The 12,098-nt window shown below is 52.2% G+C and overlaps 1 protein-coding gene across 1 annotated transcript; it reads right to left on the bottom strand.

The window, feature by feature from the left end:
• Positions 1 to 2,912: 2,912 nt before the first annotated feature.
• Positions 2,913 to 6,411, bottom strand: LOC116274225 (rootletin-like). Its single transcript, XM_031664775.1, has 5 exons — positions 6,055 to 6,411; positions 5,192 to 5,288; positions 4,442 to 4,525; positions 3,787 to 4,017; positions 2,913 to 3,025 (listed from the first exon to the last, which is right to left on the bottom strand). Exons 1-4 carry the CDS (start codon positions 6,123 to 6,125, stop codon positions 3,787 to 3,789), a joined length of 483 nt encoding a protein of 160 aa, XP_031520635.1. The 5' UTR covers positions 6,126 to 6,411; the 3' UTR covers positions 2,913 to 3,025.
• Positions 6,412 to 12,098: the final 5,687 nt, after the last annotated feature.

Genomic DNA, 12,098 nt, shown 5'->3' with positions numbered 1-12,098 from the left:
AATTGCATGAGTTTGACAGGCAGACTAAATGACAGAGTACATAAAAAACACTCGGCCAAGAGCCCGGCACACAGTAGGTGTGGAGGAAACATTTGCTATCTCACTGCCAGGAAACACGATGGGAAGGAAAACCAGTGCCCTAAATGAGTTAGGATGGGCAGATGAGGCTGTGAGAAGGCGCTATCTTTTTATTTCTATTTTTCAAACTTTTCATAAGATCGTTACATTTATGAAGAGAAAAACCAAACAACAAAATATCCAAAACAACCTGGCAGCTAAGTGGATAATTTATTGTCTTAAAAATCTTCAAGGTGCCAAGAACAGTGGCTCATGCCTGTAATCCAGCACTTTGGGATACCAAGGTGGGTGAATCACCTGAGGTCAGGAGTTCGACACCAGCCTAGCCAACATGGTGGAACCCCATCTCTACTAAAAATATTAAAATTAGCCTGGCATGGTGCCAGGCATCTGCAATCCCAGCTACCAGGGAGGCTGAGGCAAGAGAATCACTTGAACCTGGGAGGTGGAGGTTGCATTGAGCCAAGATCATGAGATGGGCAATAAGAATGGGGGGAAAAAAAAAGAAGTGGATAATTTCTTATCTTAAAAATCTTCAAGGTGCCTGGCGTGATGGCTCACACCTATAATCCCAGTATTTTGGGAGGCTGATATGCGTGGATCATTTGAGCTCAAGAGTTAGAGTTAGCCAGGCATGGTGGTGTGTGCCTGTAGTCCCAGCTACTCAGGAGGCTGAGGTGGGAGGATCACTTAAGCCTAGGAGGTGGAGGTTGCAGTGAAGTGAGATTGCACCACTGCACTCCAGCCTGGGTGACAGAACAGGACCCTGTCTCAAATTAAAAGAAAAAAAAATCTTCAAGGCTAGGCATGGTGGCTTTTGCCTGTAATATCAGCATTTGGGGAGGCTGAGGCAGTGTAATTGCTTGAGGCCAGAAGTTTGAGACCATCCTGAGCAACACAGCAAGACCCCACCTCTAAAATAAAAAAAAAAAAAATAAAAATAAAATAAAATTTTAAAACTCCAAGAAATACAGTCCAGAATAGTGCTGTCAATAGAACTCTCCGAGATGACAGAATGTTCTATGGCCACGTATGGTTGATGAGTGCTTGAAATGTGGCTAGGGCAACTAAAAAACTGAATTTTCTTCTTCTTTTTTCTTTTTTTTTTTTTCAGATGGAGTCTCAATCTGTCACCCAGGCTGGAGTACAGTGGTGTGATCTCAGCTCACTGCAAGCTTTGCCTCCCAGGTTCACACCATTGTCCCATCTCAGCCTCCCAGTAGCTGGGACTACAGGTGGCCGCCACCATGCCCAGCTTATTTTGTTTTTGTATTTTTGGTAGAGACGGGGTTTCACCATGTTAGCCAGGATGGTCTCGATCTCCTGATCTCGTGATCCGCCCACCTCGGCCTCCCCAAGTGCTGGGATTACAGGTGTGAGCCACCGCAACCAGCCTTTTTTTTTTTTGAGACGGAGTCTTCCTCATCTCCCAACCTGAAGTGCAGTGACACGATCCTGGCTCATTGCAACTTCCGCCTCTGGGGTTCAAGTGATTCTCCCACCTCAGCCTCCCAAGTAGCTGGGATTACAGGAGCATGCCACCATGCCTGGTTAATTTTTGTATTTTTAGTAGAAACAGGTTTCACCATGTTGGTCAGTCAGCTGGGTGTGAGCCACCACACCCAGTCTGAATTTTCACTTTTTAAAATTTTTAATTAAATTTTAAAAGAGCCAGACACAGTGGCTTACGCCTGTAATCCCAGCAGTTTGGGAGGCTGAGGAGGAAGGAGTGTTTGAAGCCAAGAGTTCAAGACCAGTGTGGGCAACAAAGTGAGATCCCCACATCTCTACAAAAAATTTAGAAATGTTGGGGGCTTGTCTAGCATCCTCAGGGCTGAGATCAGAGTTGCCCAGGACCTGGGGAGGTGAGAGCTCAGAGGGTGATGAGGGCACAGAGGAAGGGAGTGGAAACTTAACTCTCAGGCATGGGTCCCATATCCTTCCCCAGGCCAGGCCCAGGCCCTGGCCCCCAACTAGGGACAGTTGGGAGGTAGAGGTGGGAGGATCACTTGAGTCTGGGAGTTCCAGGCAACAGTGAGCTGTGATGGAGCCATTGTGCCCCAGCCTGGGAAACAGAGCACGAGCGTGACTCAAAACAAAGCAAAACACAACAAAACAAAACTGAATAATAAAAAATAAATGTTGGCCAGGCGCGGTGGCTCATGCCTGTAATCCCAGCACTTTGGGAGATGGAGGCGGGTGGATCACGAGGTCAGGAGTTCAAGATCAGCCTGGCCAAGATGGTGAAACCCCCTCTCTACTAAATATACAAAAAAAAAAAATAGCTGGGCGTGGTGATGGGCACCTGTAATCCCAGCTCCTCGGGAGGCTGAGGTGAGAACTGCTTCAACAAGGGAGGCAGAGAATGCAATGAGCCGGTATCATGCCACTGCACTCCAGCCTGGGCGACAGAGTGAAACTCCGTCTCAAAAAAAAAAAAAAAATTAGCCGGGCGTGCTGGCGGGCGCCTGTAGTCCCAGCTACTCGGGAGGCTAAGGCAGGGTAATAGGTGAACCCGGGAGGCGGAGCTTACAGTGAGCCAAGATCGCACCACTGCACTCCAGTCTGGGCGACAGAACGAGACTCCATCTCATTAGTAAATAATAAAATAATAAATAAAATGTTAATAGGCACATGCAGCTCAGGGCGACCATATTAGTGCAGACCACATGCATAAGGCTCAACTGGTGTTATGCCCAGACGCTGATTTATTCTTCAGCACCCCCCAGCTCAGACTTCCTTGGCACCTGCTCAGGAGCTCGTTGGCACTCCGCAGCCGCTGCACCTCGCGCTGGGCGTCCTCCTGGGCCTGCATGGCGCAGTTGGTCTTTTCCCGCAGGCGCAGCAGTTGTTCCTCTAGGGCCCGCCGCTCACTCTCGCTGTCGCTAAGCTGCTTCCGCAGGGTGCCCAGCAGGTCCTGGCTTGCCTCATAGCGCCCACCCATGTTCTGAGGCGTGGGCATCACAGAGTCTACGGGGGTCCTGGGAGGCCTCCAGAGCCCACCTACTCTCTTCTGGTTCCAGGGATACACACTAGCCTACGCTAGGCGGGGTCCAGGGCCTGGACCTGGCCTGGGACAGGATAGGAGCCTAGGCCTGAGAGCCAAGCTTCCACTCCCCTACTATGTGCCCTCACCACCCTTTGAGCCCTCACCTCCGTGGGGTCCCGGACAATTCCTGTCAAACTCCCCCGGATGCGAGACAAAGCCCCAGGCACCTTCGTCTCCTGGGTTCTGACCCCACCCCCAGGGCTCCCAGGCCCCTCCCCTTTGCATCCTGGTTCCACTCTCAGACCCCTCCTTGCCCTGGCTCTGCGCCTAGTTCCCGAGCTCCTCTCATCCTAGGCTCTGATTCCCCTTGCTAGAACTTTTCCCAGAATCCTGGCTCTGTATAACCAGGGACATGTCTCCCTCTCTACCATGACCCTAACACTGCAGCAGTCTCCTCCCTCCACCAGCTGCTCAAGCACCCCCACTTCTGGGCTCGGCTTCACCGCAGAGCTCTCGGCCACCTCCTTCGGGGTCATGACACCCTCAGACACTTTCTCAGGGCTCTGGCTGCACCCTGCGGCGCTCAGACTCCTCCCCCTGACCCTGGCCCCTGACCCGCCCCCACCCCCGCTCCCGCCCCAACCGGGAGGGCGCGAGCCCCGCCCCCCTCCAGCCCCCGGGCCTCTGGCTGCGCCCAGAACCCTCAAGCCCCTTCCTACCTAGACCTGCGGCTGGCACTTGTGCAGGGCGGAGTGGATCAGGGCGAGCTTGGAGGAGTCTGAGCAGGCCGGGGAGAGGGGCCTCGGCGGGGCGAACGACCTCGGCCTGGCTAGGAGCGCCGCGGTGGGGACGGGGTCCACTGGCCCGAGAGCCCCCCACCGCAGGCTCTCGGCTCGGAGACACTTGGAGACGCTCAGCTGGACGCCGCTCTCAACATAGCACAGGATGGCCTGAGGGTAGGGGAGGGAGGCAGAAGGTGTCCACAGAGTTAGGAACCGCGGGGTTAGCTGGTAAAGCTGCCCAGGCGAGGCTGGGGGCTGCCTCATTCCAAATGCTCCCTCCTACAACAAGCCTTCCTGATTTCACCTCCTCCACTAGCTCAGTCCTCAGCTCGCCGCTGAGGCCTCCGATTTATTGCGAAGACATCATTTGGCGTTGCTCACAGGTGGGCTCCGGAAGGGCCGTGCCTCCCCTCTGACACTGGGGGTTCCCCAGGGCAGGGGCCGGGTGAGCTAGCAGGGGTGCTGAGCAGCTACAGCCTGGGCTCCAGGCCCCCACCCATTTGCAGTTCAGTCCCAGGCCACCAAAAGGCGTGGCGGGGGAGCCCAGGACTGCCTGGCAGGGCCCTATCTTCCCGGCTCTCTGGGCTCGCACCTGTGCCAGGTCCGTTAGGGTCTGCTGTAGCCCCTCTCCGTCCTCTGTCTCCAGGGCCGCCTGCTCCTGTAGCCGCAGGGATTCCTGGAGTGCAGTTAGGGAGACAAAGAGTGGTCCAGGTTCTGTCTTATCTCAAACCTCCCTTTCCCTTCCCTCCCTGGCTCACCACTGACCAGGTGGCTTCTGAAGCCATGTCCATAGGCCAGCCACCTGGCCCGAGGGGCAGCAGGCCTGAGGCCCTCACTGAACAGACCAAGCCCAGAGAAGAGCTGTGTCCTGCCCCATGTCACACAGACAATTGGAGGAGAGCCGAACCTAGAACCCAGGCCAGGCCCCACACAGAGGGGTGACCAAACCAGGCTGTACCCTGGGGTAGTGAGTGTCCCACTGGTGGGGGAGGGGGAGTAGCTGGGTTGCCAGAGGCAGCATCTGGACCTGGAGAGCGCAAATGGGAGTTCAAGTCCCCACTCTCCCGCTTACTGGCTCTGAGACTGGACAAGCATTTCCCCTCTTGGGCCTCAGTTTCCCCATCTGTGTCATGAGGATTATGCTACAGGGCTGCTGGGGGGAAGAAATGGGATGGAGGAGGTGAGTGTGCTTACCACGAAGACTGCACACCTGTGAGACCTGAACCTGAGTGTGAGTGGGATGCTGGGGGTGGCCCAGGCAGCCCAGCCCTAAGCCTGCGTCCATGGATCTGGCCGGTACCCCATCCCACCCTGCCACATCTCAGGGGAAGCTACAGCTCACCAGGGCCTCAAGCTTCTCAGTGAGGTCCTTGTTGACCTGATCCTTCTCCAGATTCTGCTTCTGAAGACGCTCCACTGTCAGGCCCAGCTCTGTCACTCTGGAGTTGGGGAAGCAACAGAGGTGAATAGGGGACCACCCCTACCTCTCAAATCCACTAGCTCTGTGTCCACCATGCTTCTCCAAACCCGAGGCAGGGACCCTAACATCCACCTCCCTGGCTGTGTGACCTTAGGCAAGTCCCGGCTCCTCTCCAGACCTCACGCTTCTCATCTGTGAAACAGGAATGAGGTTCCCACCAGCTTTATCTCATGGGAAAGCACTTGAGGACATGTCCAGGTGGCAGAAGTAAGGGGCACAAGTTTTTTTGTTTTATTTTTTTCAGACGGAGTTTTGCTCTGTCATCCAGGCTGGAATACAGTGATGTGATCTTCACTCACTGCAACCTCCACATCCTGGGTTCAAGCGATTCTCCTGTCTCAGCCTCCCTCATAGCTGGGATTATAGACACGCACCACCACACCTGGCTAGTTTTTGTATTTTAGTAGAGACAGGGTTTCGCCTGTTGGGCAGGCTGGTCTTGAGCTCCTGACCTCAGGTAATCCCCCTACCTTGGCCTCCCAAAGTGCTGGAATTACAGGTGTGAGCCACCACACCCGGCCACAAGTTCTGTCATCAGAGGCTAAGCTGTTTATGATATACACTGGGCAAGTGCCTTCGGAACCTCAGTGGGGTGCCTGGGAAGACTGGCTGAGCTCACAGAGAAAGGCCCTGTGCCTAGTGAACAGATGCTCCCTTCTCCCCAACCCTCCAGTTTTACCTTCTGCAGGGACGCCTGCCTTGTGCAGCACCCACCAGGTACCCACCTGGCACTGAGGTCAGCCTCATCCAGGTCGCTTTGCATCTGCTGCTGGGCCAGGTCCTTCTCGTGGAGCATCTTGTCCTGCAGCTGCTCCTCTAGCTGGGCCTGCTTCTCCAGGGCTGCCTCGGTCCGGCTCTCTGCCAGCCGCAGGTCCGTGATCAGTCCCAGGCCTGCCTCCTGGACAGCTCATAATGTCTGGGCCAGCTCCCCTCCCAGCTGCAGCAGGTCCCTTGGGGAGAGAGCATAGGCTGGCGATGGGATGGGGCTCACTCCCAAATACAAATTAAAACTATGCTGGGGCCAGGCGTGGTGGCTCACACCTGTAATCTCAGCACTTTAGGAGGCTGAGGCAGGCAGATCACCTGATGTCAGGAGTTCAAGACCAGCCTGGCCATCATGGTGAAACCTCGTCTCTACTAAAAATACAAAAAATTAGCCAGGCATGGTGGCACACTCCTGTAGTCCCAGCTACTTGGGAGGCTGAGGCAGGAGAATTGCTTGAACCCAGGACATGGAGACTGCAGTAAGCCGAGATCATGACGCTGGGCTGCATTCCAGCCTGGGCGACACAGCGAGACTGCATCTCAAAAAATAAATAAATAAAATAAAAATAAAAATAAAACTATACTAGGCTGGGTGCTGTGGCATGCACCTGCAGTTTCAGCTATGTGGGAAGCTGAGGCAGGATTGCTTGAGCCCAGGAGTTTGAGGCCAGCATGGGAAACATAGTGAGACTCCATCTCAAAAACAAAAGAGAAAGAAAAAAAAAAAACACACACACACACAAACCCTACACTGGGATGCCATTTGTCCACTATCAGACTAGGGGGAAAAACAAGGGTCACATAATACACAAGGAGGGGCTTTGGGATAACAGGCGCTCCCCTACACAGCTGGTGGGAAGGTGAGTACAACCACAATGGAGAGCACTGGGGGAAAGCTCCGAGAACTATGCATGCACAGGACCTTCCCACCAGCTCCCCTAAGAACGTATCCAAAGATATACTCCAGCACAGAGAAGATGGCTTGTGCACAAGGGGGTTCACTGCAGCATTGCTCGTGTAAAAAATCCTGGTGACAACCTGAATGTCTATCAAAAGGGGACTGTTACTAAGTACATGATGGTACATCTATTCAGTGGAACACTCTGTGGTCAAGAAAACCAGTGGAGAAGTTCTTACTGGTCTGACACAGAGTCACCTCCCAATTATAACTAATATGTGAGGAAAGCATCTTCGAGAACTGTGAAGATGAAATTTTACCAGGCATATATACAAAAAAGTGTGCATGTGTCTGTGTGTGTGTGTGTGTGATCTGCTTTATTTGATTATGTAAGATAACCCTGGAAGGTCACTTAAGAAACTGATAGGCCAGGAGCGGTGGCTCACACCTGTAATCCCAGCACTTTGGGAGGCCAAGGCGGGAGGATCACCTGAGGTCAGGAGTTCGAGACCAGCCTGGCCAACACGGCGAAACCCCGCCTCTACTAAAAATACAAAAATTAGCTGGGTGTGGTAGCTCATGCCTGTAATCCCAGCTACTTGGGAGGTGGAGGTGGGAGAATTGCCTGAACCGGGGAGGCAGAGGGTTGCAGTGAGCCAAGATCGTGCCACTGCACTCCAGCCTGGGAGACAGAGGGAGACTGCATTTTGAAAAAAAAAAAAAAAAGAAGAAACTGATAATGCTTCTCATAGAAACTTGGTGGCCGAAAAAAGAAAAAAAATTGTACATATAAAAAGAAAAAGAAGCTGATAATGCTGCTTGCCTACAAGGAGGGAAGGGGAATATCTAGGGTCAGACGTGAAAGGGAGCCGTTTTACTGTGTACCCTTTTGAAATGTGAACCTTGTGAACATGTGACTTAATCAAAAGTAAAATACAAAAATTTTCAAGGCTACTTAAAAATTTTGTTTTTGTTTTTTTGAGACGGAGTCTCACTCTGTTGCCCAGGCTGGAGTACAGTGCTACAATCTCGGCTCACTGCAACCTCCGCCTCCCTGGTTCAAGCGATTCTCCTGCCTCAGCCTCCCGAGTACCTGGAATTACAGACGTATGTCACCACACCCAGCTAATTTTTGTATTTTTTAGTAGAGACGGGGTTTCACCATGTTGGCCAAGTTGGTCTTGAACTCCTGACCTCAGATGATCTACCTGCCTCAGCCTCCCAAAGGCTGGAATTACAGGCATGAGCCACCGAGCCTGGCCTTAAAAATGTATTTTTGCAGGCCCATTTCTGTAATTCCAGCACTTTAGGAGGCCAAGGCAGGTGGATTGCTTGAGTCCAGGAGTTTGAGACCAGCCTGGGCAACACAGCAAGACCCTGTCTCTAAAAAAAAAAAAAGGGGCGGGCGCGGTGGCTCAAGCCTGTAATCCCAGCACTTTGGGAGGCCGAGACGGGCGGATCACAAGGTCAGGAGATCGAGACCATCCTGGCTAACACGGTGAAACCCCGTCTCTACTAAAAAATACAAAAAAAAAACTAGCCGGGTGAGGTGGCAGGCGCCTGTAATCCCAGCTACTCGGGAGGCTGAGGCAGGAGAATGGCGTAAACCCGGGAGGCGGAGCTTGCAGTGAGCTGAGATCCGGCCACTGCACTCCAGCCCGGGCAACAGAGCCAGACTCCGTCTCAAAAAAAAAAAAAAAAAATTAGCTGGTCATAGTGGTGCACACTTATAGTCCCAGCTACTTGGGAGGCTAAAGTGGGAGGATCACTTCACCCTGGAAGGTCAAGCCTAACGTGAGTTGTGATTGTGCCACTGCACTTCAGCCTGGGCAACAGAGAGACACTGTCTCAAAAAAAAAAAAAATGTATTTTAAGTCCATAATACAGGTTAAATCCTTTCCTTTCCTGAATGAACTGTACCCCTGGTTATCCAATACTAAGGAGGGACACTGCCTCATTCCAGAATTCTAATTAATATAAAAGGAGTGACTAAATGAGAAGCTCACAGTTTTGCAGCCTCTGATGAGTGGGTTGGATCTTGAAAAGAGAGACAACAGGCATAGGGACATCCCGATGGAAGAATACATTCTACTTATGGAGTCTTGATTAATTAATTAATTAATTAATATAAAATAAAAGCAAGCAGAAGAACCTGAATCTGACCTAGCTTTAGATCCAACATCCAATTTACAGGAAATACATGGGATAAAGAAACATGTTAATTGACACCATAAGGATGCAACCAACAAAATCCAGGCCATGAGAATCTCCAAGGACAATTGGCCCAGTTTCCTGAACAAATAAGTTAAAAGGAACTTAAAACACAAAGCAGGGGCTGGGCACAGCGGTTCGGGCCTGTAATCCCAGCTCTTTGGCAGACCAAGATAGGTGGATCATCTGAGGTCAAGACCAGCCTGGCCAACATGGTGAAGTCCCCATCTCTACTGAAAATACAAAAGTTGGCCAGGCGCGGTGGCTCAAGCCTGTAATCCCAGCACTTTGGGAGGCCAAGATGGGCGGATCATGAGGTCACGAGATCGAGACCATCCTGGCTAACCTGGTGAAACCCCGTTTCTACTAAAAAATACAAAAAACTAGCCGGGCGAGGTGGCGGGCGCCTGTAGTCCCAGCTACTCGGGAGGCTGAGGCAGGAGAACGGTGTAAACCCAGGAGGTGGAGCTTGCAGTGAGCTGAGATCCGGCCACTACACTCCAGCCTGGGCAACAGAGTGAGACTCAGTCTCAAAAAAAAAAAAAAGAAAAGAAAAGACAAAGCCACCAGTCACATTTTGTGAATGTCTATGGATCTGGATTCAAACAAATTGTAAAGAAAAAACTAAAGTAAGACTATCTGTGACTTTTTTTTTCCTGTTCTTGAGACAGTTTCTCTCTGTCACCCAGGCTGGAGTGCAGTGGTGTGATCTCGGCTCACTGAAGCCTCTGCCTCCTGGGTTCAAGTGAGTCTGGTGCCTCAGCCTCCCCAGTAGCTGGGATTACAGGCGTGTGTCACCACACCTGGATAATTTTTTTATTTTTAGTAGAGGTGTGGGTTCACCACGTTGGCCAGGCTGGTCTCTAACTCCTGACCTCAGGTGATCTGCCCGCCTCGGCCTCCCAAACTACTGGGATTACAGGCCTGAGCCACTGCACCTGGCCTACTGTGACATTTATGAGACATATGGAAAATCTAGACACTGGCTATTTGATGATATTAAGAAAAGATTATTAAACCAGGTGTGGTTGCTCACGCCTATAATCCCAGCACTTTGGAAGGCCAAGGAAGGAGGATCACTTAGGCTCAGGAGTTCAAGACCAGCCTGGGCAACAAAGTGACACCTCGACTCTACAAGAAATAAAAAAATCAGCAAGCCTGGTGGCATGCACCTGTGTTCCGAATCGCACAGGACCTGAGGTAGGAGGACTGCTTGAGACCAGGAGGCCGAGGCTGTAGTGAGCCATAAAGAAAAGAAAAAATAAAGAAAAGATTACTAACTAAAAGGTTTCTAATGCACTAAATGAAACACCTTGGCCCCCTGCCTTGGGGCTCTCTCTACAGCCTCCCGACACTGCTGTTGAGCTGACTGCTCACACCGATCAGATGCCCCTGTTCAAAGATCAAGCAGGCCCAAGCTCCCCCGCTGAGGCAGGCTCTCCTTTCCTTGTACCAGCCCTTCGTTCAACCCCCCTGGCTGCCATGGGCTCGCACCTCCCTGCCTTTGCTCATGCCTTGCTTCTGCTTGGAGTGCCTGCTGCTCTGCTTCAACCCTACCCATTCCTTGAGGCTCTGAGCAAATTCCATCTCCACAAAGCGGTTTTTCTGACCTCCCCACCCCTCCCATCCTTCTGAGCCTCCAGGACATTCCCTCTGTCCCATGTACATATCACTGACCACTCGCTTCCTTAGTCTAGAATTTTGGGGATCTACGTCTCTTCATCACTAGAGGCTGTGAGGTCCTTGGTAGCAAAGCTGAATATTCTAGTGGATTAAAATCAGGAATTTTGGCCTGGTGCAGTGGCTCATGCCTATAATCCCAGCACTTTGGGAGGCTGAGGCTGGCAGATTGCCTGAGCCCCTGAGTCTGGAGGAACACAGTCCAAGGGTGCTCAGGGGAGTTGGAAGTAGGGGGTTTCTCCTGGACGGCCACTGCAGGCCTGCCAAGTGTCTGCGCCAAGCCCACTGAGGTCATTGGTGAGCGGTGTCCGCATCCGTGTGTGGTGGCGCTGGCCTGGGGCAGCCACACATGCTGTGCACTGATGTTGGTGGCCCTCACTAGGTGCGAACAGGGTGTTATTTTGTCATTTGTCTCCAGGCAGGACCCTGTGTGTGTTTGTGTGTGAGTGCTGAGTTCATGTCGACGGTTTGGTGCCTCTGAGCCTTCCCGTGAACGGGTAAGGCGGCATCTGGCTGAAGGTCTATGTTGTGGTGCAGGTGTTGGGTCTGGCTGTGTGTATCAGGGCATATGTCTGTGTTGTCGGCGAGGCAAGTGTACAACCGCACGTGCGTGGGTCTGGGGAGTGTGCCTGGGCTCCCTGGTATGTGTGATACACACTTTGTGCATCTGGGTATGCCTTTGTGGGCTGATTGGTGGCTATGTTGAACTGTATGCTTTCTCTGTCCGTGTGCAACCATGAGGTGGGAGACAGCGTGCTGTGTCATCTGCATGTGGGTGTTATGGGTCCGCGGTGGTGGGGTGACTGTTCTGTGCCTGTGTGGGGTTGTGCAGCATCTGGCTGTGGCTGTGGGTTACAATGTGCATATTCTGTGAATTGGAGTGTTTCTGTCCCTGAGAAGCAAGTGTAGGCGCAGCCTGGTTTTAGGGTCTCACTATGTTGTTTGTGGCATGTTTTGTGCATCTGTGTGTCTCTGTGTGGGGCCCAGTGTGGCCTGTGTCGTGTACACACTGCATATCTGTGTGAAGCAAGTGCTGTTTGCCTCTGGGACACAGAGGGGTTCAGGCTGTTGCCGGATTCTCCTCCCGCCAAGGCCAGGACCCTGTCGGCCACACCTCACCCCTTTCCACAAACTTCACCCCGCACAAAACAGCCTTTCAATTTTACTTGTAATTCAAAAGAGAAGGAGGCTGCCACTAAGCCAGAGATGAAAGAA

The sequence above is a fragment of the Papio anubis genome, chromosome 1, assembly GCF_008728515.1.
Source record: "Papio anubis isolate 15944 chromosome 1, Panubis1.0, whole genome shotgun sequence".
NCBI classification, from domain to species: Eukaryota; Metazoa; Chordata; class Mammalia; order Primates; family Cercopithecidae; genus Papio; species Papio anubis.
This window is presented reverse-complemented; position numbering and strand designations above follow the sequence as displayed.